Source organism: Gordionus sp. m RMFG-2023, chromosome 2 (assembly GCF_954871325.1).
Source record: "Gordionus sp. m RMFG-2023 chromosome 2, tfGorSpeb1-WG-v2, whole genome shotgun sequence".
Lineage (NCBI taxonomy): Eukaryota > Metazoa > Nematomorpha > Gordioida > Chordodea > Parachordodidae > Gordionus > Gordionus sp. m RMFG-2023.
The window spans coordinates 23465774-23493742 of NC_088776.1; the positions used below are offsets into that span (position 1 = coordinate 23465774).

The window sequence follows — 27969 nt, forward strand, 5'->3', positions numbered from 1 at the left end:
ATGTCCAAAAAAATTAAAATTTTTAGAACTCTCCTTCTCCTCCCTTTTTTGATAGCTGCTTTTAAAAATTATATCAGAGAACTGCAGAGGTACTATTTGCGTGGCCTGATCCGGATTTTATAGACCGGGCCCAGACCGGATTTAAAATTTTTATAGATAATAATGGCAATTTAAAATATAATGCCCGAGTTTTTTTTACAAAAAATTTTTTAGGCACTGCCCGGTATATTTAAAAAAATTAAAAGGTCTCTAAATTATATTATGATAAATATGGTTTTATTAACCTTTTCGTATAAATCAATTGTTTATAACAAAATATTACACCAATCAAATAAGCAATCTATTCATTTTTAAAATGTTTGGTTATTGACAAAATTTAGAATAGATTAGTTTATTATTTAATTATTATTATATGGTTGTTTTTATAACCTACCATCCTAAAAATCAACATTATACTTACAATTATGGTAAATCCAAGCTGCATCTGACCCGTTTGATAAAATTATGTTTTCAGATGAAATAAGTAAAACAATCAACAGCTTCAGTAGATTGTATTCTCATCATATGGAGTGTATTCAAAACTTAGGAATCTTTTAGGAAAACTAGTTTTTTAAACAATTAAATTTAAATACCAATATCTCAAGTGCATGAAAAGTTGCAATACACTGTCAAATTAGGCATAAGGAATCGATCTTTTAATTTTAACATCTAGATTTTGGAAGATATCATAATTCTCTTATATATTTTAAAAAACATCGATTATTTTTTAAATTGTGTTGTTCTCATTATAATGTTAATGATACAATTATTTATATAGTAAATTCTAAATATAGTAAAATAAATTTTAAAGAAACTGATGTTTCAGATATTTTTACTATATTTTATAAGTCTTTATTATTCTGAACTGCAAATCCTGAACCAGAAGAGGGTTTAGAGATTTTTCACTTAACCAGATCCCATTTTTAGAAGGAAGGTTCACAGCCCTGAATTTAACAAACTAATTTTTATTTAAATAATAAATAATTTCTCAATACATTGAGATTAGAAATATGGTATTAACAATTATATCAAAAATTCAAACAATGAAATAAAATTCAAAATAAATGATATATTTTTTTATCCAATAGATAAGATTACTAGTACAATTAAGTTTCATATAAGAATAATTTATTTCTAAAATAATCTAAATCTCTATCTTTCCTTATATTAAGTATTTTGATCAAATTTAGTAAATAGAATTTTATAAAAATTGATTTAAATCGCTGATTTTTAAAAAAAATCGGGGTGATTTAAATCAAATTAATTTTTATCGGTTAACCCTAATTTATATTATCTAAGAGGTGGTAAGAATCTAATATTAAATAAATATTGATCTAAAAAGCATATATTTTTTAAATTAATAGAAATAAAATAAATTATAATATAAAATATACCATGTTTTCATTAATTGCGTAAAATTTAATTTGTCTGGTTTGTATTTGTAATGAAATAAACTCGGATATATTAAGTAAATTTAATTCTAATATTATTTTTAATATAAAAAAATAAAATTATATCGAAATGGATAAATTTACCTCTAGAATAGTATCTAGATACAAACACTTTAGAAGTATCTAGATACTTTAACAACTTGCCTTTTAACAAGAAAAAGATTAATATCACTCAACAGTGAGGTTTGAATATATCTTCAAACGAGTCCAGTTCTAATTTTTAAGAATGATAATGACGTTCATTATTTAAAAATAATTTATTTTAATATTTTGTTCATAAAAATTTATGGTGTTTTTAAATTTTAGAGAAAAAAATTAATCAAGAGAACGATAGAAGATTATAATAATATTTATTCTCCTTTGATTGATAGATCTTATTTACAAACAGAAATCTTTCAAATTAACCTTGGCATACTTTTATTTCTAACATAAGATAAATTAATTGTTTTTTAAAAAATAAATTAATACCTTTCTATCAAAATATTTTATTTTGTTCAGAGAAAAATAGTCTAAATTTAACAATTAACCCAATTAATAATCAACGTTGCTATGTACAGTTATTTATTAGTGTTATAAACATTTTTAAAAAAATCGAATGCGTTCAACGTTCATTGACAAAAAGAATTCGCGTTCAACGTTCACTTTTAAAAAAAAATAAACGCGTTCACGTTCGTTCAATAGGATATGAAATCTCTTACATGACAGCATAAAGGAAAAAGGTTAACCACGACCTAAATATCTGTTACTTAGATTATGGTAACATTAGAAGGCGATTTAGACGAACTACTAAAAGTTCCTAAAATATTAGAAATCTATCTCACTGAATTATCCCTTAGTGTAAAATACCTCAAATATTTCTTTAGAATCTCGCAGTTTCCCTTTTAAAATAGTAGATCAATCTAACAAGTCTTGAGGTCCTAACTACTTCTCCTTTTTTTAAACAATCCATTAAACACCAACAGATCTGGTATCAAAATTTTCCTCACACCATGCATTCTTAATCAAAATTTTCCTCCATATCCTTAAATTAATCCATGACTTTCGTTTTGTCCCTGTTTTATATGCAGACATTTAAGTCAATTACGAGGCTCAGGTGAAATAATATCTGGAGAAAATTCTCTCCTTTATTTTATCCTCTACGTGACAGGATATTCACTGGATGCAAACCCCCTTAAAAACCTTTGACTACCCTAATCCCGCAGCCTTCGGCGGCAGTGTCTCTTTATTATTATTTTCACCTTTATAATTATATTGATACTCTTTTCAGAATTTATAAGGATAACTTAAATTAATCTATCTCTACTACCAACTATCGATATTTTGTGAATATAAATAATTTATTTTTTAGATAATAAATTCAATTAAAACCACCATTATTTACAATGAATTAATTATTATGGCATTATGAGCTTGCTGATTTGGAAAACAATGTGTATGATTTTGCAATATATAGATTTGGTCAATAATTGTATTATAATAATTCTATAATAAAAGTATTAATTTTTACAGAAATAAATTGTGTCCTATTTCATCTCAAAATTTAATAGATAACCCCACAAAAAATTTATCCTACCCACATTAAAGCAGCCTACCCTCTCAAAAAAATAAGATGCAAATTGTTCCTACCCCTCCCGCTCAAGTAGACGTTGATCCTATCTGTCATCCTCAGGTGGTCTTGTAATTCGGTCCTATATTCATCTTTCAGTAGCCGCTTTCATATCTTCAAGGCTTTTAACAAACAGGTAATCACTATGCTAGCCCCTCAACCTGATAAATATTTAGATAAGCTCTTATTATCTTGAAAATAGATACATAATATAAACATACCCTTCGTAAACCACTCAAAAGAATTGGAATTTTCCCCTGGTCGAATTTTTTTTTCGAACTAATAACTAGGAGACCTAAGTAATTTCAAATTCGCAAATTTTGATAGTGGATGGATTGGAGCCATTTTCAGTCAAATCTTTCCTCCGAACAAATGAGGATTTACTCATTAATTCTGGAGCTGAAAACGGCAAAAGAAATTAACGTTAATTCCTAAACAATGTCCACTTCGTTCTCATGGTAGCAATAGTTGTCAATTTTGAACATAAGACCCTACCTTTGTAAGATCTATAGGAAAAAGCCTTCAGTGGTATACGGCGATCCTGAAGGATACTTTTATCTGCGCCAGAATATTGACTTAAAAATTTGCAGATCAAATTTTTTCATCAATCCATGATTTTATAGTTTTCATAGAAATTTTTTTAATATTTCATATTTATTTTATTCGTTTTTATATTTAGTTATATTTGTAAATTTTTTAAATATATATATTAGTAAAATAAATAAATGCTCTAGTAATAAATAAAATAATTTCGCTAATTTTGGACCTTTAAAATAGATGTTCTAGACTTCCCCATTGCCAGAGAATTACCTTCCCTTATAATCAAATAATTTCTTGTTAACTAATTTGCAGTATAAAATTTTCTATTTTTTAGATATATTGAAATTGTCTTATGATTTTTTTATTAATGAATAAGATCCACTTCATTCTTCAAAAAGATCCAACAAATATAAAGTCATGTTTATGCTTCTAGGAAACAGGGATGTATTAGGGGAGGGTGGGGAGAGTATCCTTTATTTTTTAAATTATTTTAAGCCCTAAATTTAGATGATCTGAGCCACCCCCCTCCCCCGGTAAAAAAATTGTAATAATTTTTCAAGTGTTAAATTAGAACTTTTTTTCTGTTATAAAATTTTTATAGTCTAAAATCTTCTTTAGCCATATAAAAAATAGAGAATAAAAAAGTTTTGCTTTCCAATATTTTTAATAATTTCATATAAATTTTTATAAGTCTTCTCTTTTATTTAAAGTGAGTTTCACTACCAACAAGTAGTGGTAATAAATAGCTTCATTTTTAATAGGTGTTGGTAGGGCTGGGAACCAATAGTAAAAACCCAATATTAACATGGTATTGGGTGGTCTAAAATATTGGTATTGGTTAAAACAATATTTTCTATTTCTTGTATTGGTATTGCTATTGGTTTATATTGGTATTGGTTTAAATTCAAATTACTAATTAAAAGAATAGAAATAGTGATTATAAAACCCTTAATTTCTAATTTTAAATAAACATGGGAAAAAAAATCATGATACCATAAAATCAGGGCTAAGAACCAACTCTCAAAATTTTACTGAATTTAAATTCTTTTTTTAAACTAGGAATTTATTAGGTGATGTGAATATAAAAATTTTTGATTTAATCATGTATTTTTTGTATCAACAATAATAAACGTATTGATTTTGAACCATTTTATTTATCACAAAGAACATAGCAAAATAAGTAAACTAAAAATGTAACATAACTGTCTATTTATACAAAATATAATGCAAAAGAATGATATAATTTTAATATAAGAGAAAATAATTTTATGTATTTAAGAAGAATCTTGCATGCGCATCCAACTTTTTAGGCACAGGCAAGCTTATATAGTATACTCATCTAGTGAACAACGTTGGTCTGTTATAATATACCGTCCTTCTGAAAAAACCCTTTCAGAGCTAGATGAGGTGGCCGGAATTGATAGATAATCTCTGGCAATTTTTGATAATACTGGATATCTATTTTTATTTAATTTCCACCAATATAATGGATTTGTATCATTGGAAATTGTGGCTTCATCTACGTATTTACTTATTTCTAAGTTGTTATTATTATGAGGTTTCACCTGATAAATTTTGTCATAAAAGGACAATTTTTTGTTATTTTGTGCTCATTTGTAAGTTCCGCTGAATTGTTATTATTTATTTTATAAATATTGTATTCATTAGCAAGATATCCAATAAGAGTTTCCATATTATTATGCTTTAATAAATGACTTGATAGTTTAAATCTTGGGCCAATCATTGTTGAAATATTAAAGAGGTGTTTATTATAATTATAGTATTTATTAAGTTTTGTTAAGGCAGCTAAAGGAGCTGTCTTTAAAATAGCATTAGAATTATTATTATAACTCTCCACATGCTCAAAAATACTGGAATATAAAGGAATAATTGTTGAAATTGTTGGAGTATTAGCACATTCTCTGTAGCAAAATTAAATGGTTCCAGAAATTCTCGGTATATTTCTATATTATTCCAGGCTAAGGCACTAATATAATTTTCTTGATTGGTATTTTGTAAATTATTGGTATATGTTGTCAAATAGGGTTTAAGCAATATTGCTCTTTCAAGCATTTGGTATGTTGAATTCCAACGTGTTGTTATATCCAAAATTGGGTGAGGAAATTTTAAGTATGGATTTTTTTCAAGATATATTTTTTCGCGTTTATTAAATTTAGATATAGAAAGTTTAAAAATTTCTTATTTAAAGTTGTATTTAAGGGTTCCAATGTAGCCATGACAGCCAAATGTATAATATGGTAAAAGCATTTGCACACATTATCAAAATTATCTTTTTGTTTTAAAATTTTTAGAAATGCTAAATTATTACTTGCATTGTCTAATGTAATGCAAAAAAAAATCAATTTCAAATTTTACTTTTAATACAGAATTAAAAATATTAATAGAATTATGTCTGATTTAAAAGGAATAAAATCTAATAAATGATTATTTAATTTAAAATCATTATCAATATAATGAATTGTTATACCCATAGAGGGTATTTTATTTGGAGAGGACCAAATGTCCATTGTTAACGAAAATTTAGATTGTTAGAAAATTGATAAAAGAACTATGATAATGTTTCATAATTTCTATTTTTAGTGTTTTTCTAGAAACTAATGTTAGTGAAGGGTTACAATATGCTATTAAATTTTTAAAAGTGATATCCTCAACTATTGAAAAGGCTAAATTATTTTGAATGAAAAAGTTTATAATTTATTTATATTATTAAGTAAAAATGATTTTATTGTCTTAATTTTTTTACTGCCAATATTTATTTGCTCACATTTCTTATATAATGTTGGGTGGATGGATTTAAGATGTGTCCATAATCCTGAGGTTCCAAAATTGGGAAGTGATATTTTTTTTTATATTTATTACAAATTGCCTTTTTTTTTATTATCACAAGTAGTATAAAATTCCCAGATTTTTGCTGAATTTTGTTTTTTATTAGATATTGATAATTCTTCTTGTTCCTTATCGCTATTATTATTAGTACCAACAGCATCTATATTTATTAACTCTATTTGGTCTTCATTTATTATAATATCCTAAATAAATAGATAAAATTGATAGATATCATGTAAAAAATTTACTTCCATAATAAAAATAAACTATAATTATAAATAACAGAAATGTTGATATCACAGTAGTATTTGGAAGAAATAATAGATGTAATTAGTTTTTGCAATGAAAGTAAAAAAAATACCACGATATAATTATCCACGATAAACCCAAATAATTATGTTACTTTTAATATTGGTATTGGTTAAAATTGTATTTAAACAATATATCAAAACCAATATATTTAGGTAATTGGTATTGGTTGTAAAAGCAATACCAATATTTAAATATATATTGGTTTATATTGGTATTGGTATTGTAAACCAATATTATATTGGTATTGGTCCCACCCCTAGGTGTTGGTCATCTCTAAGAAGACTAAAATTCTTAAGCGAAAACTATCTTAGACTCGATAGAAGTTTAAACTTAAAGGATAGCTTAATCTTAAAAAAATATACTCTTGCTTAAAAGCTTAGCGATTTTTTTTCGACAGTTAAGATGTAGCTGATTTAACAACTCTATAGGAAAGAAATAGTTAAATTTTAACAAAATCTTTTAAATGTTTAAGTAGAATTTGAAAATTTTAATTAGATAGGTTGTTAGTTATTATGATAAATCAATTTACTATGAAAGAAATAATAAATTGAGATATTTTTATCAAGTTCATAGGTGTCTTTTTGTCAATAAACCATTTTTTTTATTGATTGACGCATATATAAAAAATAAATAGTTAGGAACATGTTGACAATAAAATATTATGTAGGCAGCGTCTACATGACATAAAATTTTGAATATAAACCCCATTCAAAATCTACCCCTGCCCAACTAAAGAAAAATTCACGGACTTCAGCAGAAATATTTACATACCCACTATGCTCTAACAATCCCATGATATATTTAAAAAAATTTATAAGCCATAATTTATAACCTCAGAATAATTTTAACTCTTTCAGGGCTCATGATTATTTAGGCCAGGAATGATAAATAATCATCGGTTGGTGGTAATCAACTAGTTGTTACTAACCGTACTCTAACTATTAGTCACAAACATGTATAATTTCAAACTGTACTAAAATGTTATCTGTGTGTGAATGAATGAGAAATAAATATCTTATTAATTTCAATTTTCCAGTTATTCTTATCTTTAATCTAGATAGTGTTTATTCTTACTTTACCCTAACCCACCCTTCTGACCCTCAATAAAATTGGAGGCAAATCGCTCCTACCCCTTTATTATGCAGAAGTTTTATGTAGAATATTTACAGATGTTGCTCGATTCAGAATTTTTTTTATTTATATCTCATTAAAAAAACCAAAACTAGCAAGATTAAAAATAGACTATTTATAATTCCTCTAGTAAGCATCACGCAGTCTCGTCTAATGAATAGCTTTAAAAATGAGATAAATTACTTAAATAAATTTTAATAAAATATTTATTATATAAATTTTTTTGATATACTATATACTTTATTCACAAAGAAATTGGCGTAAAAACCGAGATTTAGCGAAAAACAAATAATAAGAATTTGCGGCGAATGAAATCTTTTTAAAGAAAAATAAAGGCCAAAGAAAACGAGGAAGTGAAAGATTTATGAAAAAAATTAAATTAATAAATTATTTAATTTTATAGATTTGCTATAAAATTTATACTTTCGCCTAATAGATAATCTCAAATTTTAATCATATTAATTAGCTCAATAGTATTTTTTTTTTAAAGTAAATAATAATCATCTACATAATAGTTCATAAAAGGTGTTTGATTGTTATAATAGGACCTGTATTTATAAAAATCTTAAAAATTTTTTTTTTTTAATATGTATAAGCGAAAGGTTCAAAATTATTCTTTTTTATGAACCAAATCTGAACCGTACATTCAAAATCGTTGTTTAATCATATTATACAAACATATACTTTTATGTATGTATCAGGAGCCTGAGTTTCTAAACCTGAAAAAATATATATGTAACTGACAAGTAAAATAAAGTAATAATTTATATTTTCAAATTTGATTTATTTAAATAATACACATAGTAGTTAGTGTACTGCCGATTATAAAAGCATACGAGTGATAAAAACTCCATAAATGGAATTATTTGTATATCATAAAAAATTATACATTTCACGTCAATAATCAACACTCATAATTTTGTTTCGAAATTTCATAACTCTCTTTTTTAAGAATACAAATGTATATTGCAATCGGCTCCAGCCGAAAAAATCCACGGTTGTCTAGAATGAAATACACAATCCAAAATGCCCCCTGTTAATTTCTGGTGGCCCTTTAATATTTTAACTGGCACTATTAGAGGATTTAGAGATAGGTCGCTTAAATTATATATATATAATGCTTGATAAGATAAGAATATAAAAAAAATGAAATTACATATTTAATTAAAATAATATAGACTATTTTTAAAGATGTGTGATTCTTAGAATTAAAAAGGTAGCCGATTCCCAGTGTCTTGGAAAGCTAGTCCTTTGGAAATAAAAAATATTTAAACAAGGCATTTTATTTTAATTTATTTTTAATAATCGAATAATAAATAATTTACTTATAAACCATGCCATGAGTTATAATTAATGAAGAGTCTTCAGAAGCTGAAGCGAAAAGAGGTAGCTTTGAATGAAAAGCAACCGCACGAACTGACGTTGAATGAAATCTTGTAATTTGGGCATGCGGATTTTTAAATATTATATTTTTATTATTTAAAACTATTATTTAAAATATATAGCATAAAAATAGCAAGGTAATTATTTTAAAGTTAAATCTTAAATTAATATAATTCAAAAACTTAATTAAGTAATATATAACAACATAAAAAGTACTTTAAAATTTTATAAGGCCTGCAGGCTAAATCAATATCAAACCATGCCACCTTATTATCATAGCTTCCCACTATTAAATTATCACCGGAAGGATGAATAGCTAAGCTAGAGATCCATTTACAAGATGATATCAAAACCTTGGTCAATTCTTTTTGCACCATATTATATATCTTAACGTATTTCTGTGTCTAAAGGTATATATTCAAGAGTTTATATAATCGTATAATTATTTTTTCATTTTATGAAAGCGTTCCTATATTTATAAAATAACTCATGCCTAAAAAAGTGATGGATCTCTTATTTTATAATACATGTAGAAAAATTATTTAAGAAGTAAATCCATATAAAAACAATGATCACTAAATAAGATAATCTCATCATTTTTTTTCAAATTTGAAGGGCCAGCAAATATTTTATAAGACCTGAGCATAAACTCTCACCTCTAATGTATCCAAAATGCTTTAAAAGAATAGTTTATATAAAGAGACCATATATTTGAAATAAAACTATAAAGAAAATACTGGTTGTTACATGTAGAAGACTTAAAATAAAAATACAAAAATGTTGTGTATCTAGATATTTTTAGCTGTATAGATACATTTTGATACAATTTTTACATTTTTTATTTAAAAAAAACTAAACGTCCCTACATGTTGGCATACCATTTTCATGATGCTAGAGAGTGTGTTAAATCGAATGACGTAACCTGAACTTAAATTATTTAATTCTAACTGGGAAGAAGACATATTATTCTAAAATTACTTAATCTAAAAGAGAATTTTTTGTCATTTCAAAAAGAATGTAGCATAAATTTAGCTTCATTTAACTAGAACCCTGTATTCGACCTTTTTCATTACCGAGTTTTTTTTTAAAAGTCCAATTCGATTTATTACTATTGAAAAAAAACAGGATATTTCAACAAAATCAGAAAAAAATATACGCGCTTAAGTATAATAAACAATTTTGTGGTTTTTATGGAAATAAAATTAAGGCCCGAATCTGAACGAGAGAATGTCTGTCTCGACCGATTCGTCCATGAAGGACTTTAGAAATTTTCAACATTTGTTCTCCAATGTAATATCATAATGTTGACATATCTCTTCATAAAAAAATGTGTAATACTGATCTTCACATGTATTATTATTAACATAATTTAAGGCATTAGTAATACTATTAGACCTAAAGTTTCAAAAGTAAATATAGTCAATAGTTATCTTAAAGAAAAATGTTTCACTCTCTCGTTCCATATTTATGTAATTATGCGACCGAATTTTTGCCTTATAAAAGATATAGAACAAATATTAGAATGAAAGGAATATACTTATTCTTAAGTAAATTATATAAAATAGGTAATTTAAATTTAGTTCTGACTTAAAAAATATTACAATTTTTATTCTTCTAATGATAAAATATTCAGATCATAAACAAAATGATTGTATAAATACACTTAAATATTTTATTTCCATGAAATACAATAAATTAAATTTTAGGATATAGGCCTGGGAATAATTTTGGGGAATTGAGAATTTTTTAAATATAGGGCCGACTTAGCCTAGACTTAAAAAAAATTTTATTGCGGGACTGGCCCAGTTTATATTAGTATGGTAAGATCTTCATAGTAATATGATATAGAAAAACAAATTTTTTTAGCCCAAGCCCGCCTGTGGCCCACGACCAGAATTTCTAAAAAAAGGCTTTTATAAGAAAGAAATCTCACACTCAACATATTTATTTTGTTCTCTATTTTTATGGTATGCATAAAATTTAAATATTCAGCAATAACTTTGAGAAATCAATTATTCTATTTATTACAAAATATGATATGAAAATGAATACTAAATAACCTCCTAATTTTTTTAAACTTTTCTTATATTTTAAATTTATTATATAATTGTGATATTCAATCTGGCAAAGAATGAAGAATAAAAATGAAATATAGCATTAATATTTAGGGCCATGGGCATTTTATTGCCAGATCGGTACTAGCTATAATATAGTTATCATTAAATAATATTCTATACCATTACGATTCAATATTTTTTAATCTGACTGGATCTCAGCTTACTTAGTATATCGGCCAATAATATTATAAAAACCAAGTCAGTACCTTAATAATAACAAAAGTGGAGTATATAACACTCATTTATATCTTAAAATGAAAACTGAACAAGTTCTTATCTATTAAGTATAATTTAAAATAAATAAATATATTCATTAATTACCGCCACAAAAAGAATTGGCGCCTTAGGATGAAATGATGCAGTTTGAATATTTCCTTTCATCTTTTTAAAAGGTGCCTTGAATATTTTTTATAAAAATTTTGTTAAAAATCACAAAAAAAAGAGGAAATCAGAATGGTTTCTAAATTATTAAAAATTTATGATAAACAACTCTAATTCGAGCTTAAAATTGTTCAAAAATATTGAGAAAATTATTATTTTTTAATTAAAAATTTTAATTTTATTGGCCCAAAAAAATATATTTGAGATCTAAATAAATCAGAACCTGTGGGCTGACAAATGGTATGATTTTAAAATTATTGATTTCTATTAACCTGGGAATGTTTCTGGGATATTTTGTTCAAAATGATTGAGCTTGCACCATTTTTTGCACACACCGATAAAATGTAATCCGCGCCTTTGTGCCATTCAATTTTTGTGACAAGCTATAATTTTAAAAATTTGCTTTATAAATATAAATATCCTTTAAAGTATTGCATGGTCAAGTTTAGTTTTGTTAAATAGTGCCTTACAAAGCGAATTATTGAGTGCTGTAAAGCAACGTCTATTAGAGATCTGCAGATTACACCCCGGCCCATACCCAAAATAATTTCGGTTTGAGCTGAATCGGGTCCAATATTTTTTTAAAAAAAATCGGAGCCTGGCTTTAAATTTTTAAATATGATATTACATTTTGTCAAATAAATTGATATATTTTAAAATTCTTGCACGAAACAATAATATCTTTTATTTGTAATGTTTTTTTACAATAAAAAAAAAATTAAATTTTTCTTTATTTAAGTAAATTCGGGTTCGGGCGGACATTTTATATTTTGGGTCGAGCTTTTCGGGACAAATAATTCGTTCGGGAATTTTTGTAACAGAAAATTGGAAATAAGGTCCTGCAATGTCCCAGAATATAGCTGGATAATTTTTTTAAAAAATTCGGGTCGAGCTTGGGAAATTAGGTCCGATGCAGATAACTTATTGTCAAAATAGCAACGGCGTAATTTTTTACTAAAAGTACCCAGCGTTGATTTTTAAATAAATTTTTTGCAGCACTTGATTATAACTTAACACCAAAAAAATTATTATAGAAAATAATAAATCAAAATTTAATTACATAAAATAACATTTTAATGCTAAAAGTAAAATTTGCGAAAAATTTTATTCTTATTTTTTCAGGAAAATTTATTAATTTAAAACTAAAAAAATGATTAGTTGAATAATAAAAACGGTTTTTTGTTTTTCATAATAATTTTTTTAGCTCTTAATCAATTTATATTTTTCTTCCTCTTCTGGTCATATTAGATAGATTCAATTTTATTCTTAAATGATACTTATAAATAGCAATAAATAAATAAAATCCAAATAGAATTTTGTAACTTTAGGATGTTTAAGTATAAATAGGATGTTCATGTCTCTCTGCTTCTTACTAGGTTTAATCCAAGTTACTATCGATTCTGTAAAAAAACAATTATAAATAGAATTAAAGCCTTCATAGAAGGACAACTCGAGCGCAATTATGCCATAGGCGTCACTACTGTTTAATTTGCCACTCAAAAATCTAGAATTCTCTAAAAATAAATATTTTTCCATTCTTTGCTTCAAAATTTATATTTTTGAAATTTGTTGAAGGGGTTGGTTATTAAATAATATAACATTTGATAAGTAAAATAAGATTTGCAGATCTTGGTGAATTAAACTAAGCATATTATGCTAAACTATATATATTTATGAATAATAAAATTTTACGTTTTTGAGGTAACTAACATTACTATACTATGTAAGAATAGGTTACCTTTAAAAGTTTTACCCTTAGTTATAAGGGATTTCAAAAAGCTACTAGGATGTAATTTAATATTTTCCTGGCCCTAGTAGCTTTACATTGATATTCAAATTTATAATTTAATCATAAATAATCTAAAATATTAAGTTAAAAATGACTAAAACCAAAATTTTCAAAAAAAACAATAAAAGCTAACTTGGATCTTCAGTAGGTTCATTTTCTAAGTCAGTTTCCGCGGTTTTTCCATCAGCGTCCATACTATCTTTAGTCATTACCTTATCTTTAACTGCCAACCAAAAATAAATTTTTATTGAAGGGAATATATTGTATCCCCACCCCAGCCCTTATTAGATTGGAGTTCATAACGATTTGATGAAGTTGGATTTAAAAACTTCGCTTTATAATACAACTGCTAACTGAGTGCCCAGACCATATTATGTAGAGCCCTGCATATGCACTATAGCTTCAGCCCAACCCAAGATTGCCCTACCAATATAAAACTTTATTTGAAAGATCTGAATCTGAAATGAAATTTTTTAAAAATGAGTCTGATCCGATCTGAAGGAAAATATATTGATTGATTGGAGTAAAGAAAAAGTAAGATCCTTTTTTAAGGAATGGGGAAAAATTCTAAACACTATACAAATAAAAACTCTAGTTTTATGTTAAATAATGTAATATTTTGTCGAGGTTTGAGTAGGGCCTGAATAAAATTTTTAAAGTCAAGTTCCAAACCTGTATATCCGATCCGAGTTTGGTTGGAGTTGACAAATTCATACAGGAATCTTATTCTAAATATAAGGAACTATCAATTTTTGATATGGTATAAAATCCGTCCTATCATTTTTTTAAAGGTCGATATCTAGCATTAAACTTTATATAAAGGATTTTAACCAATATATATAAATAACCAATTTCATGTCTAATCGTTTGTAGTGAGCCCCTCCCTAAACCATTTAGATTTCAATGAGGAATATGCAGTGTAAGTAAGAAGAGTATTAATTAGCCCTAATATTAGATTTTAATCTAGCCCTCAGGAAGAGATATGATCCGTCAAATTCCAAAAAATTATAACATTGGCATTTTTCATCAATATATAAATGTGAATAAAAATTATAGAAACAAAAATGGCTCTATATGCCTAGTAATATTAATGTTTAAAAGACATTTAAAAAATAAGATCAAATCGGGAATTAGAATGAAGGAAATCGATATTTCAAAAATGGCCTCTTTAATTTAAAAAAAATTAATTTGTAACATCAAATTTATTAGATATTTAAGATTAGAGAGGAGTATTTATTAATTATTTTTATAATATAAATATTTTTAAATCCCAAATCGAGAGAATCCCACGAATTTCGATAAGATTTTGAAATATAGTTAACATTGATCAAATAATTTTGAGAGTCGTAGTGGATATCAGTAGAGTTCAACTGCACAACTGCAATACCAGAGACGATGTCTACTTCAGAATTTTTTGATATCCTCTCTCCTGGGGTATCATATATGATACTTCAAATATGGTAATTTTTCTATATATCGTATTTTATATAATTACCCCCAAACAAGCGCGTTTTTTATAAAAATTTATTATAACAATATTTTACGAAATCATATGGTGAGTCGAATTCTTCAAAAAGATCAAAAAGTTAATATTTTCAATTCAATTTAATTAAGGTATCAAATAGAGGTCTGCACCCATCCAATGTTTAAAAAAAAATTTAATCAGCTCGCCCAGCCCGCCCATAGTTTTCAAAAAAATATATACCCGCCCGCCCGCCTATTTGTCTAAAATTACTTACCCGCCCGCCCGTCCATTAGTCTAAAATTTTTTACCCGCCTGCTCATTCATTATTTATAAAAATTTTTTAACCCAAGCCCGCTTATAATTATGGTCATTCTTTCATTTTTTTAAGCATCCAATAAAAATATCTCAGTATTACCTCTGCAAAAAGTTTATAATTTAGGAAATTAATATAAGTATAAAAATAATCAATGTAAATTATGGACAATTTATTTGATCAAATTTAATATTTATGAAAAAAATATAAATGTAAAATTAATATTATATGTAATTATAATGCAAATATAATAATGAATCGACATTTTCTGGATTCAAACACGTTCTTCCTTGTTCTAAAAATCTTCCAGCAATACTAATTCCGCGTTCGGAAAAAGCACTAGAAAAGTTTTATTACATTCCCATAAAAGGAAATTTTTAGACAAAAATGTTTATTTATTCTAAGAAAAATTTTTTATTGTTGTGTTTATTACATAATATAGTTAGGTAAATGTTCTTCACTTAAAAAAAACGATTGGTACAATAAAAAAAGAAATATTGTTATAGATCATTTAAACAATTATTTTTTAGTTTGTTTTTGAACAAAAATTTTAAATTTCCTTAACCCGCCCGCCCATTGTTTAAATTTCATAACCCGCCCGCCCATAAATTTTTTAACCCGCCCGCCTGCCCATTCTTGAAATTTTTTACCCGCCCTCTTAGATGGGCGGGCGGGCCGAAACCCCGCCCAATGCAGACCTCTAGTATCAAATATGATCCCTATACATTTTATGCTGCAGATTTTAATATTAGCGAGATAAGTCAATTTTCAGAAACAGATTCAGAATTTAATGATCAAAATATTTTAATGACAATTTAAGTGTAGGAATATACTTATAGAGAACTGTACGAGATGTTCGTAGCAGGCCCGACCCAAGCAATAAATATTAATATAAATTTCCTAAATAATCATTATAATTCATAATGTCAATTATACCATCATAACATTTTATTCTTAAAATGTCAATCAGGATAACAGGTCATTTTCAATTATAATTTACATAACAAGCATATACCAAACTATTTTATGTTATTATATTTTAGTGCATTACATATTTTACTTTCATCATATTCTATCAAGTTAAATAAATTATATTTTACTAATATCTATTTTAAAAAATTATTTTAATGGATGCCAAATTTTAAAAAAAATTGGTGAAAAAATTAAAAGCAAGGAATCTGAAGGCAAAATGTCAATGGCATATGAGGTCTGGAAAAAGTTTTCATTTATATGATGAAAACCAGAGTTGTTAAAGTAGTGCACTATCTTTTACTTTCAAAAATATAATGAACCTAAATCATCTGGATTTAAAATTTCATACAAATGGATATCAAAATCGATGTAATTGAGTCAGACAATGATAATATTAATGAAGTGGAGGGTACCCTGGAAGAAAATGTAATAACAATAATACAAATTTTCCATTTTCAAATTGATGTAAAAAAAAGATGACTACAAATTTATTTGTTTAAAATGTAGAAAAAATATATCCTCAAATAAATCTAGTAGTTATGACCTAAAAAACACCTTAATTTTAAATTCCAATAGCATTTTTTTTGGAAGAATGTTCATGCCAACAGTTTTAAAGAGATAGAAAAACATCAATAATTTTGGTATAGGGGAAACTACATCAAAAAAGATCAATTCAAACTAAACTGATTAATATTATTGCACATGCCCAAAATGGCTGATAAAGTTTCGATTTTATACTTGATACAGTTTAGCCATATCATTGGTTGATATTCCATCATGATTAAAACTCTATACCCTGGCACAACAATTTATTGTCGCTAATTATTAAGATAGCAGATAACTTTGAAGTGATGAAGGATGCTCTAATCGATGATGCTAAATATAAAGGTGATAGGTTCATGGTAAATCTGAATAGTCTACAAAGATGCCCTAATTAGAACCAGAAAAATGTCTTCCTCTAAATTTTTTTGAAATAAAGGATACTAATATAATAAAAAATCCCCTAGACGCGTTTTTAAATCTAAAAATACTCAAAAGTGTATTTTGATAATTTTTCTTATATTAAAAATATGTATATAAAACTAAATACAGCCTTGCTCTCAGGTGCTAGCGTTTTGAGATTATTTAATAGGGCGAAACATACTTTCTGATCATAGCTCTAGACTTGGGGATAATAGTATAGAAATGATTTTATTATTAAAATGCAATAAAATTAAAATTTTTATTTAATTTTAGTCTTTTTAGATAAAAAATTTTATGATCAATAACTAACTATAATTTATAAATGTTGAATTTTGTGTATTAAAGCAAAAAATAGACAAATTTATTTCTAATTTTTTATATATAGTAGCGAAAGCTACTTTTAAAAAATAGTAGCTAATAGCACGCTACTTTTTTTTGATAGATAGAGATAACGCTAGCTAGCTACTTTTAAAAGTAGGGTTTAACCACTCTGATGAAGACAAAGAATATGAGTTGCATTTAGCAACAGGTTAGAATATTTATACACTAAATATATGATATTAAATTGTTTTAAACATAAATCAACTAAAAAAGCATAAAGACTCAATTAACAAGTTTTTGTGATCCCCAAAAATACAAAAGTTGTGCCAAATTTAAAAAAAAGAGTGTACAGTGCTTACCTTTTATAGACGTAATTTAAGATCATTTGATACAATTTATGAGGAAGGCTTTGTTAATTGTTGCCAACATTTTACTAAAATTGGCTCAATATATGGAAATATTGATGTTAGAAACATCATTCCAAATTATACAACAATTTCTAGAAATTTAATAGATACTGCTGATGGTATACGCAATAAATTATTTCCGAAATTGAATGCATATTGAAAAAGAATCGATGTGCTGGTAACAAATATATGAAATGGTTAAATTATTTATAATTTTTTATAGCCCCCACCAACCTCTGAACTGATGATTATAAGAAAGTACTCTATGTAACTCTTACTATTCATTTCTAAAACGATTCTTGGAAACTTAATAGTTGTATTGTTTACATGCAAGTTTGAAGAAGAAAAAAAGATAGGTGAAAATAATAAAAAGAAAATTATTAGAAATTTCACATTACAGGATGGAGTAGGGCATATTTATCTGAAATGCCATTCATTGCAGACCAATGAACTCATATGACTAAAGGATTTAAAAATCATAAACGATTGATGTGCTTCTCATCTTTTAAATACAGTAATAAGGAATACCGTTGATAATAAAAATATTTAATCTCAAGGTTCAGAGATATATCAATGTTTTATTGATTGAAAGGTTTAGTTACTTATACGAAACAGAGTGTTAAATCAACTTTTTATTAAAATATAGCATTAATTTCAGATTAATAAAAACAATCCATTTGTGTATTGAGACTCGATGGGATAGCAATCAATTCAATGAAATATTGGAGATTCTCAGTAGAGTGTAATAGAATACCTTCAAGGCATAATAAAAAGATAAAATGATATATTGTATTCAATTAAATTAATGTATTAAAATATAAATAAATGTATTTTATATAAATGGACATAAAAAACAGATAAACTTGAGGGTGATTTAAAACCCACCATTCATAAAGTTAAATTGTGTTATCAAAAAATATTGAGTTTTTTTAGCTCGTATAAACTTAAACTAGTAGCTTAACCAGCTGTCGGGAAATAGTGGTGGATAAATTTCAAATAGATTTATTCTATCAAATTTCGACATTTTTGTGCCCAAAATTTCAGGGTATGAAAATGTTATCCCGAGATCATTATAAAGATTTGTGCCAACATATTAACACGTTGATTAATGCCAAGAAGATCAACCAAGATATGATTGGGCAAAAATCTATAAATACCAACTCATCATATTCAACTGATAGATAGAGTAGTGAATAAAGGTTCATTTAATTAATAATAAAATTATGAATTAAAAAATAAGTAACTATATATCTTAAAATTATTATTATATTATGAATATTTCTTTTCTTATGAAAATAGTGAGGCAGATATGTTTTGAGATTTCTCTTTATGGGAGGTTGACAATGCGTTTTCTGATGCTAGCGTTGAAGAACTTTAAAAACGTCTAGATGCTATATTTTGGTTCTTAAATTCCTGGCTATCCCTGCTTCGTCGGCTAGCAGTGAAAGAGCGTTTTCAACTGATGGTAGGGCCTTTGAAGAGAAAAGGACTAGTTTAAAGCCAAATAAACTGTATTCCTCATTTTATATGTAACAATTATTCACTTTGTGATACTTTTGATAATGATATTCATGTGTCATTATAATATATTCATTATTATATTTTTTTAGTCTCTATATTAACTATTATATCATAAACATTCGATATAAATCATGCTTATTGTTTTTATATAATAGCAATAAATTTTAAATATGATTGTATTTCAACTGTTTCATAATATTTTTTCACAAATCAAATAAAATACAACCTAATATATATTTTGATTAGATTATAGCTGTCAAATAAACTTTTATTTAAAATGGCAATGAATAAATGCACACATTTTTTGGGATGTTATAATATTCAAACTAAAATTGTAAAAAAAATTTTAATCGGGCTCGGGTCGAGTTGAACTAAAAAAGGTGTGCACAGGCTCTGAGAACAATTATTTGAAATTCGGTATACTTAATATTATCGCGCTCTGACTTATCAGTGAATCTAGAAATGAAATATAATTAATCAATCTTATTTTATATAAATTAACTCTATTGTATATCTCTAACCCTTTCACCGAAAAAATGCCAAAGGAATATTATCTTCTTCATCAATTAATTCTGAATCTGTTGCTGAAAATTAACTTATCTCGGTAATATTAAAATCTATAACATAAAATGTAAAGATCTAAAGGTATCATGGATACATTAATAAAAATTCATTTATAAAAAAAATTTTAAATATATAAAAAGCTGAATAAAGTTGAAATTATTATAAAGAATGTGAAATTTATCCCTTTTATTCAATTCCAATGAATTTTTAAAGCAAAGCCAAAAGTAAAGTTACCAATTTCATGAGAAGTTTTATCCTTATCTTCGCTACCTTGATGATCGTGATTATAATTACCAGGGACAATGAGTGGTGGTAGAGCACATATGTACACATTATCTCCAGCTGCGAATGCAAAGGCTGGTTCATTTGCGAGGGGAGGGCGACCAAGGGGGCGCCATGCAACACTCATAACTGGGTGCTCAAAGCTTGAAAATGCAGAAATCGTGGCAAGACAACGACCAGTCCCAATTTCCCAAAAGCGAACAGAGGCATCGTTAGATCCTAATATTTTAGACACATAATAAATACGTTAAATATTCTAGTGTGATTAGAAGGCGATAAAAAAATTTTTTTACATATAAGCCAACCTCTAATTTTGGTCTACATATTTTTATTAAAAAAATTTAATCTTTATATCCCCTTCAAGATTAAGTTTAAATGTTCTCAATACATTTTATACGAAAATAAAATAATACACAAAACAATATATTATATTTATGGATATACTGGTTTTTAATATAGGATATATTTGATTAATCATATTTATAAAAATATTCTATTAAAACAGTATTTAAACAGTGAATTTGACTGATTATCATTTTTCTTCTGTATTTGTAAATAATTAGATTTTTAAATGACTATAAGATTTATAAGTTAATTATATTTATTCAAAAATTGTAATAATATAAAAATTAGCCATCACACTGTAAAAATATAATAATAAAAAATGCAAATATTTTGGCAGACAAAATATATTTGTATGCATTATATTTCCTTAGTGATATTTATATCTAGAACTGTACAGTTTATTCAAAATTTCGGGTAAATTTATATACATATTTGTTGTATTCATAATTATAAAATGATACCGAAATTAGTTTAACCAGTTAATAGAAAAAAATTCAAAATTCATAATTATAACTCATTTATAAAAGAAAACAGAAAAAAATCATATAGGTTCTAGGCAAGGTAGATTAAATTAAAATTTATTTTTTTCCACAATTCATTTTCCTTAATTATACAGACTTTACCATCATTAATTTTGCATTCAATTTATTTGAGAGATTTCAATTTATTCATTTATATTATGTTCCCGATGTGTAACATTGCTTGATTAATATTTCAGTCAATTTGTGTAATTTTAGTAAATAAATTAAAAATAGCTCAAAATTAGGACTTAAATTTTTTAAAGGATATTCTGGGTAATTTATAGGTAGTTAAGATCAACCGTCCGGTTCTATCAGCCTTAGGCAGAGACCAGTTGATGAAGTTTTTTCAAGGTTACAGTCCGGACTGGTCTCTTAATTATTTATTGGTCTGAACATGACCGGTCTTTTAAATATTTAATTTTACATTTCTATTATTCATATAATTCTTAGTAAATTTTTGTTTATAATTTATTTTATATTTTTTTCAAAAGATTTAGAGTATTTATGGTTATTATAGAGAAAGGTGAGAAATAAATATTTATAAAATGAGTGTTGAGATATTAAACTTTTTTTTATAATATATTGAATATTTATCCACATATAATTTGTATCAAAACGAGAGGCTATATTTAGTTTGTAGAGATATTAATTAATATTATCATTAATATTATTTCTTATTTTTTCTGATCAAGTTTTAATATATTTTGGAAAAGTAAATTTGCCGGCTGTATCTAATACCTAGATGAAATAATATTTGATTCATATATTATTAATTATAATAAATAAACTTTGCGTTGTAAAAGAAATAAAATTGTTTCAAAACCTGAAATGGAACATATTTTTCGGCCACAACGGGAATGAAACAGGAACGCAATATAGCATTTGCTTCATGTCCCTGGTAATTATTAAAAAATATATTAATTAGCTCAATACCAGAACATAGATAACGGCCATTGAAAATGCTATCGATGGATACACTTGTTACTGGTCCTGTGTGCCCTCTATATACAATAGCTAAATTAGTCGGAAAAGGTCTCAAATCGCTAGGTTTGGGTAATTTAGGTAGTAAATCTTCTGCATTCTCTAGATTAGCCTTTATATTAAAAAAAAACATTAAGACCATTTCTGTAGACTTTAACATAATAAATTTTAAATAAACCTTCATTTTTTTAACTCTCGGACAAAGGTATAAATCACAACAACGTTCATATTGTTCTTTAAGGAAATTTTCATAAGCTGGAACTAACCGTAAATTTGGATATTTCTTAGGTATAAAATCGATTTTCCTCTCTTCTGGTTCTTTTTGTTCCCAGACTAATTTCTGAAGTTTTTTTTAATATTATAAAAAATCTTACAATTTTAAATAATTAAATACAACATATATTAAATAATAATAAACATCAAATTATAAGACCAACAAATAATTACAAATCACAAAAAAAATTATAAAATGCATTATGTTATAGTAATCATTCATGGATGAAACTTATGTGTTTAAGTGTTTCTACCTGATTATGTACAGCCAAAAATTCAATATATATAAAAATATGTATTCTATTTCTTAATAATCAAAAATAGATAACGCTAAAATGCACATGTTAGCAGGGTTGGGCATAATTACTCAAATTCCAATTAATTACTAATTATAATTACTTAAAAATTTTGGAATTAGTTACAATTACTCATTTCTCTTCTAAGAGATGATAATTAATTACTAATTACCAGAGCTGTTAAAGTATCTAGATACAAAACTATACACTTTTATAAAGTATCCGTTCTGTACATTTTATTTTATGTTTTTCTATATTAAAAATAAATATTTGAATTCAATTCATTAAATATTATGTCCAGGTTTATTTCATTACCAAGCTAAACAGTTGTTATTTTAGATGTCAACACTGTAAAATTTTTTTTATCAATATTAAATGTGATGAAGATGAAGTAGCAGAAAAAATAATCAACCCAGCATCAGTGGTTTCAAATTCCTTGGCCAATTTATAAATCCTATTTTAAAATACATCCTTATTTCAAACTTGATTGGACTTAGATAGAAATGAAAGATAATTTAAATTAAAAAAACAATCATACAGATTAGTTGATCAACTATCAAAGTTTACAACTTATTGTAAAAAGATAACGGAACTTAACATGCTTTTTCAGCACACTATAGATGATGTAATTATAAATCATGATAAAAGCAAATTTTAAATGATTTTTTTTTAAAATGAGTGTTGAGATTTTAGCATATTTAAATTATCCCAATATAAAATTGTTATGTGAATAAAACGGTCTCTACAGATAAACAGGATGCCTTAATGAATAAAATTTTGATAATGTTCAATTATTGAAATCTAACAATTATTTATAAACATTCAATTATATATTTATATAAGTAATATTAAAATCAGAGATGCAGAATTTGCATGGCCCAGACGAGATTTCTTTGCCAGGATCTATTTCTTAAAAAAAATTAAGCCTGGCCCCGCTTTATATTGACAGGTCTGGTCAGATTTTAAAATAGATTATACCAATTTTTAATTTTTATAGATAATAATGGCGATTTAAAATATTTGGATTTAGATATATACAGCATGGTGTGGGTATTTTTCTAAATATATATTTTAGGTCCGGCCTGGCTACTTTAAAAAACATTTTTTTAGACCCAGCCAGAGTAAATTTAAAATATTAAATATGACTTGGGCTGGGCCTGTATTCATATATAGATAAGATATCAACTCAATAAATTTTTAGTTCATTCCAAAATTATCTTATAACAACTATGCTAACTACATGTAATTGTAATTTTTTATGGTAATTTAATTGCATAATTATCAATCCTTTTCTAGCAAAATAAAAAGGATTTGATTAAAAAATCATAAAAATTAACCAGAAACTTTATTAAATAGCATATAGATAATTATAATAATATTTTACTCTTTATTACAATCCTTTTTATGTTTAAAAAATAAAAGTTTTGCTTGTCCAATAATTAGTACAATATCATAAGACATTTGCATATAAATTATTATAAACATATTTATACATTTGATGGTTGGAATATCATTATGATGCCTTAATATAAATAGACATTATGGGCACTAACATTTAAAGCTCATTTCCTACCCTAATCAACAAATGATATTGAATATATTTTAAACTAATATTTAAAAAAAATGTTTTATTAAAATATGGCCTCAGGAAATTGTATCAAAATGGTAAATGATAAAGATAAGAGATATTTTTTATAATATTTTTGTATTTAAATTTTAAAATGTTACTATATAGTGTCTTAATAATCATATCTGTATGGACTATCTGATTATATATCCTGCCAGAACATCATATTGGTTATACTCAATAGATTTTTATTTTAATACCAAGGTAATTGCCCAATGTTGTGTGCAGAGTTGTTAAAGTAGCGCTCTACTAATATTTTGAATTACCATTTTTAAAAAATGATTGGTTCTAATAAATATTTAATGTTCCAAAAAAATCATTTCAATATAAAAAAAATCAATCACCCCTCCTCCCACAAGTCTATTATACAAGGTTAAAATATTAAAATTTAAAGTCTAAAAAAGATCATTGTTTTAATGTATATTAATTATGCTTTCAGATTGAGTATATGGTTTTACATAGTATTTCAAACAAAGCGCTTAATGCTTCCAAATTAACATTGCATTTTAAGAAAAACCACATTTTTAACATAATATTCATATTTAAATAATTTGAATAACCACCGGAAATACATTATTTGTGTTTTAACAATTAGAAACCACTATAATAAAGAAGTTATCAAAATCCGATTAATGCAGGCTCAATCCAGAATCCAGGTAAAATCGCATAACTTAAAAATCTTGGCCAGGCTTAGAAATAGAAATTTTTATTATAAAACCAGGCTAGACCTTAAAAAAATATTTTCATAATCTGGGCTGTAAATATTTAATGGATCATTTGCCATTCATTTATTACCCATATTTTCAATTTAACTTTCATTCATAGAATAACAAAAAATTTTAAAATCCAGATCAGGCTGAAAAGTGTTGAAAATTTGTGTATATTTTTTAAAAAATAGGCTAAATCTGACACCTTTGCTTAACAGTTTTATTTATAATTTACTTCATTTTCATCAAATAAGTACTCAGAAGGTGGATTATAAGATTCAATATGATTAGGTAAAGGCAATTTTGGAGCTGGAATATAATGTGATATTCTATTGATTGTCCTTTTACTCATTGTATCTTCATTCTTTAGTATAGTGCAATAATTTTTTAACAAAAAAAATATAAGATTTAGAAAAAATGTATGGAGAATAAATATAAAATAAATAATATACAAGTTTAGATCTTAATTTATACTAAAATATTTATTTAATTAATGTTGTAAACCTCATTAATTGAATTTTTCCATATATCTCTGCAAAAAGTATATTGGTATTCCTCAGGTTCATCCAAACTTTTATCAACATTTGGTTTAGTATGTTTTATCCATCCCATTTTCATGGCATATACCAATTTATTCACCTGAATTTTATTATTATTTATCAAATAGGTTATACTACCTTTTCTTTTTCAACTAAAGATGGTATAAAGCTTTTTTTACTAGGGGGAGTATTAATTAATGGATGTATCATAACTTCATTTGAAAATATATCTAGCCAAGGGGTATGGTTGTTTAATGAGAAATTATGGAAAATAATTTTTTTGATTGAAGAAATTTCCATTTTATTTAAAATTGTATCCTGACCAGTAGAAAGGTTTGTTACTGTCTTCCTATTTTTTAAAAATATTATTAAAATTCTATAAATAAAAACGCAAACCAATAATCAGGATTTTCCATTTTATCTAAAAACTTATCTAATTCATTGCCAATTGCAGGTCTATAAATTTTTTGCCCATCTTGTGTATATCCAATATGAGGATAATCTTCGTACCAACTTAATGGTATATTACCAATACTATTTCTAATTTCCTATAACTAGCTATAATATATTAAATCAAATTATATAAACCTCTTCGTCAGAGGAATCGATATTGTCGAAATAATCATCTTTTTTTTCACTAATATTCTGCATGGACATCTGAGGAATATTACGTTTCTCTAAAATAAAATGATTAACACTGTGTCAGAGGTAAATCAAAGAGATCTATAATATATCAAATAGAGACAGATAAGCTGTCAATTATTAGAATAAAAGAATCAAATATAAAATATAAAATATGAAAAGCAGAAGAAAGATATTCAATTAATTTAAAGGTCAGTAATAATGATAGAATTAAATATTGAATTACCCAAGATATTTTAATTTTTGTCAATAAGTTAAATTGTTTTTTCCTTTTTATTTTTTTAAAAACTATTAGTTTTAATGGTTAATAATATTCAAATAACAATTGTACAAGTTTTTATGTTTTAATTTCATTCGCATGTTTAAATAGAAGTTTTTTATTTTATCTTCGGTACATTTTAGATTAAATATTTTATTCTAATTATTGTTTTTGTTTTGTATATATGCTATTTTTTTTTGTATTAATTTATCTTTTTTTTTATCATTTTTTTCGATAATTTTTTTTGATCATTTATGTATTTGCTAATTTTGTTTTACCAATAAACTTATGTGTGTCTTAGTAGTTTTCATTTCATGGTATTAACATAAAGCTTCATCAAGAATTTTATCGTGCTACAAATACAATGATATATATAACTATATCATTGAACCAGAGTTGTAAAAAAAATCTTCTTTGAAAATTTTTGAGCGAGATCTAGCTCAAAAATTTGAGCAAGATCTTTGAAGATCGTAAAATTTGAAGATCTTTTATTTATAAAAAAATCTGAGCAACGATCTTCATAATATTTATTTTTTTACCCCTTTATTAAAAGCCCAGATGTTTTTCAATTTTATTAATATATTATTTCTTTTATGTTTTATACCTCTCCTCCTGCCTTGATGAAAGAAAAAAATATTATTTATTTTTTAAGCATGTTAAATTAAAATATAAATTCAATAAAGATGCACCGACAATTTTCATAATCGTATTTTATAAAAAAAGTTTTACCACAGAAGGGTAAAAATTTAATTTATTATATTATTAATAAAATGTTAAATTCAGAAGAGCGATAATTTTTCTAATCGTTATTTTTACATAAATTGGTAAAAATTAATATTGTAAAAAAAATTTAACTTAAAATTTCAAGATGTATTGTAATTTGTAACATAAAAAATTGACTACTTAACTTTTTTGATTTTTTTTTACGCAAACAGGTTAAAATTTTTAATATTAAGATGTATAGTTTAAATTTAAATAAAGATGTACCATAGAAAAGTGACAATTGTCATAATCGTTATTATATTACTTAACTTTTTTGATTTTTTTTAAAGCATACAGGTTAAAATATTTTATTATTAAGATGTAAAATTTAAATTTAAATAAAGATGTACCATAGAAAAGTGACAATTGTCATAATCGTTTTACTTAACTTTTTTGATTTTTTTTTACGCAAACAGGTTAAAATTTTTATTATTAAGATGTAAAATTAAAATAAAGATGTAAAAAATAGTTATTAGTGAAAATGTAAAATTTTAAAAAGTTACTTTGGGTGTGTTAAAATTTAAATTTGCATTTAAAATTTTTCATGAGCAATTTTGTCCGAAACATTTTTAGACCTACTTAAGCACCTTATTAAAATACAAATTTGGTTTAA

The 27969-nt window shown here is 25.4% G+C and overlaps 1 protein-coding gene across 3 annotated transcripts; it reads right to left on the minus strand.

Annotated features, from left to right (window-relative positions):
• Positions 1-8749: 8749 nt before the first annotated feature.
• LOC135923511 (ribosome biogenesis protein bop1-like) lies at positions 8750-26385 on the minus strand. Of its 3 annotated transcripts, XM_065458309.1 has the most exons (16): positions 26282-26385; positions 26090-26241; positions 25832-26042; positions 25659-25793; positions 25390-25518; positions 22430-22591; positions 22204-22363; positions 20357-20623; positions 13730-13819; positions 13131-13207; positions 12080-12190; positions 11748-11822; positions 9526-9713; positions 9252-9359; positions 9107-9175; positions 8892-9024 (listed from the first exon to the last, which is right to left on the minus strand). In XM_065458309.1, exons 1-15 carry the CDS (start codon positions 26348-26350, stop codon positions 9112-9114), a joined length of 1998 nt encoding a protein of 665 aa, XP_065314381.1. In that variant the 5' UTR covers positions 26351-26385; the 3' UTR covers positions 8892-9024; positions 9107-9111. The 3 variants fall into 3 exon arrangements, with proteins under 3 accessions (XP_065314379.1, XP_065314380.1, XP_065314381.1); XM_065458307.1 differs by lacking the exon at positions 9107-9175 and having other exon boundaries at positions 8750-9024; XM_065458308.1 differs by having other exon boundaries at positions 8886-9175.
• Positions 26386-27969: the final 1584 nt, after the last annotated feature.

Coding starts and splice junctions, on each gene's coding strand:
- LOC135923511 (XM_065458307.1), bottom strand. CDS start 26,350: ATGTCCATGCAGAATATTAGTGAAAAAAAAGATGATTATTTCGACAAT. Junction 25,794..25,831: donor CTTTAGTTGAAAAAGAAAAG/GTAGTATAACCT, acceptor AATAAAATTCAG/GTGAATAAATTGGTATATGC. Junction 25,519..25,658: donor GGAAAAATTCAATTAATGAG/GTTTACAACATT, acceptor ACTATACTAAAG/AATGAAGATACAATGAGTAA.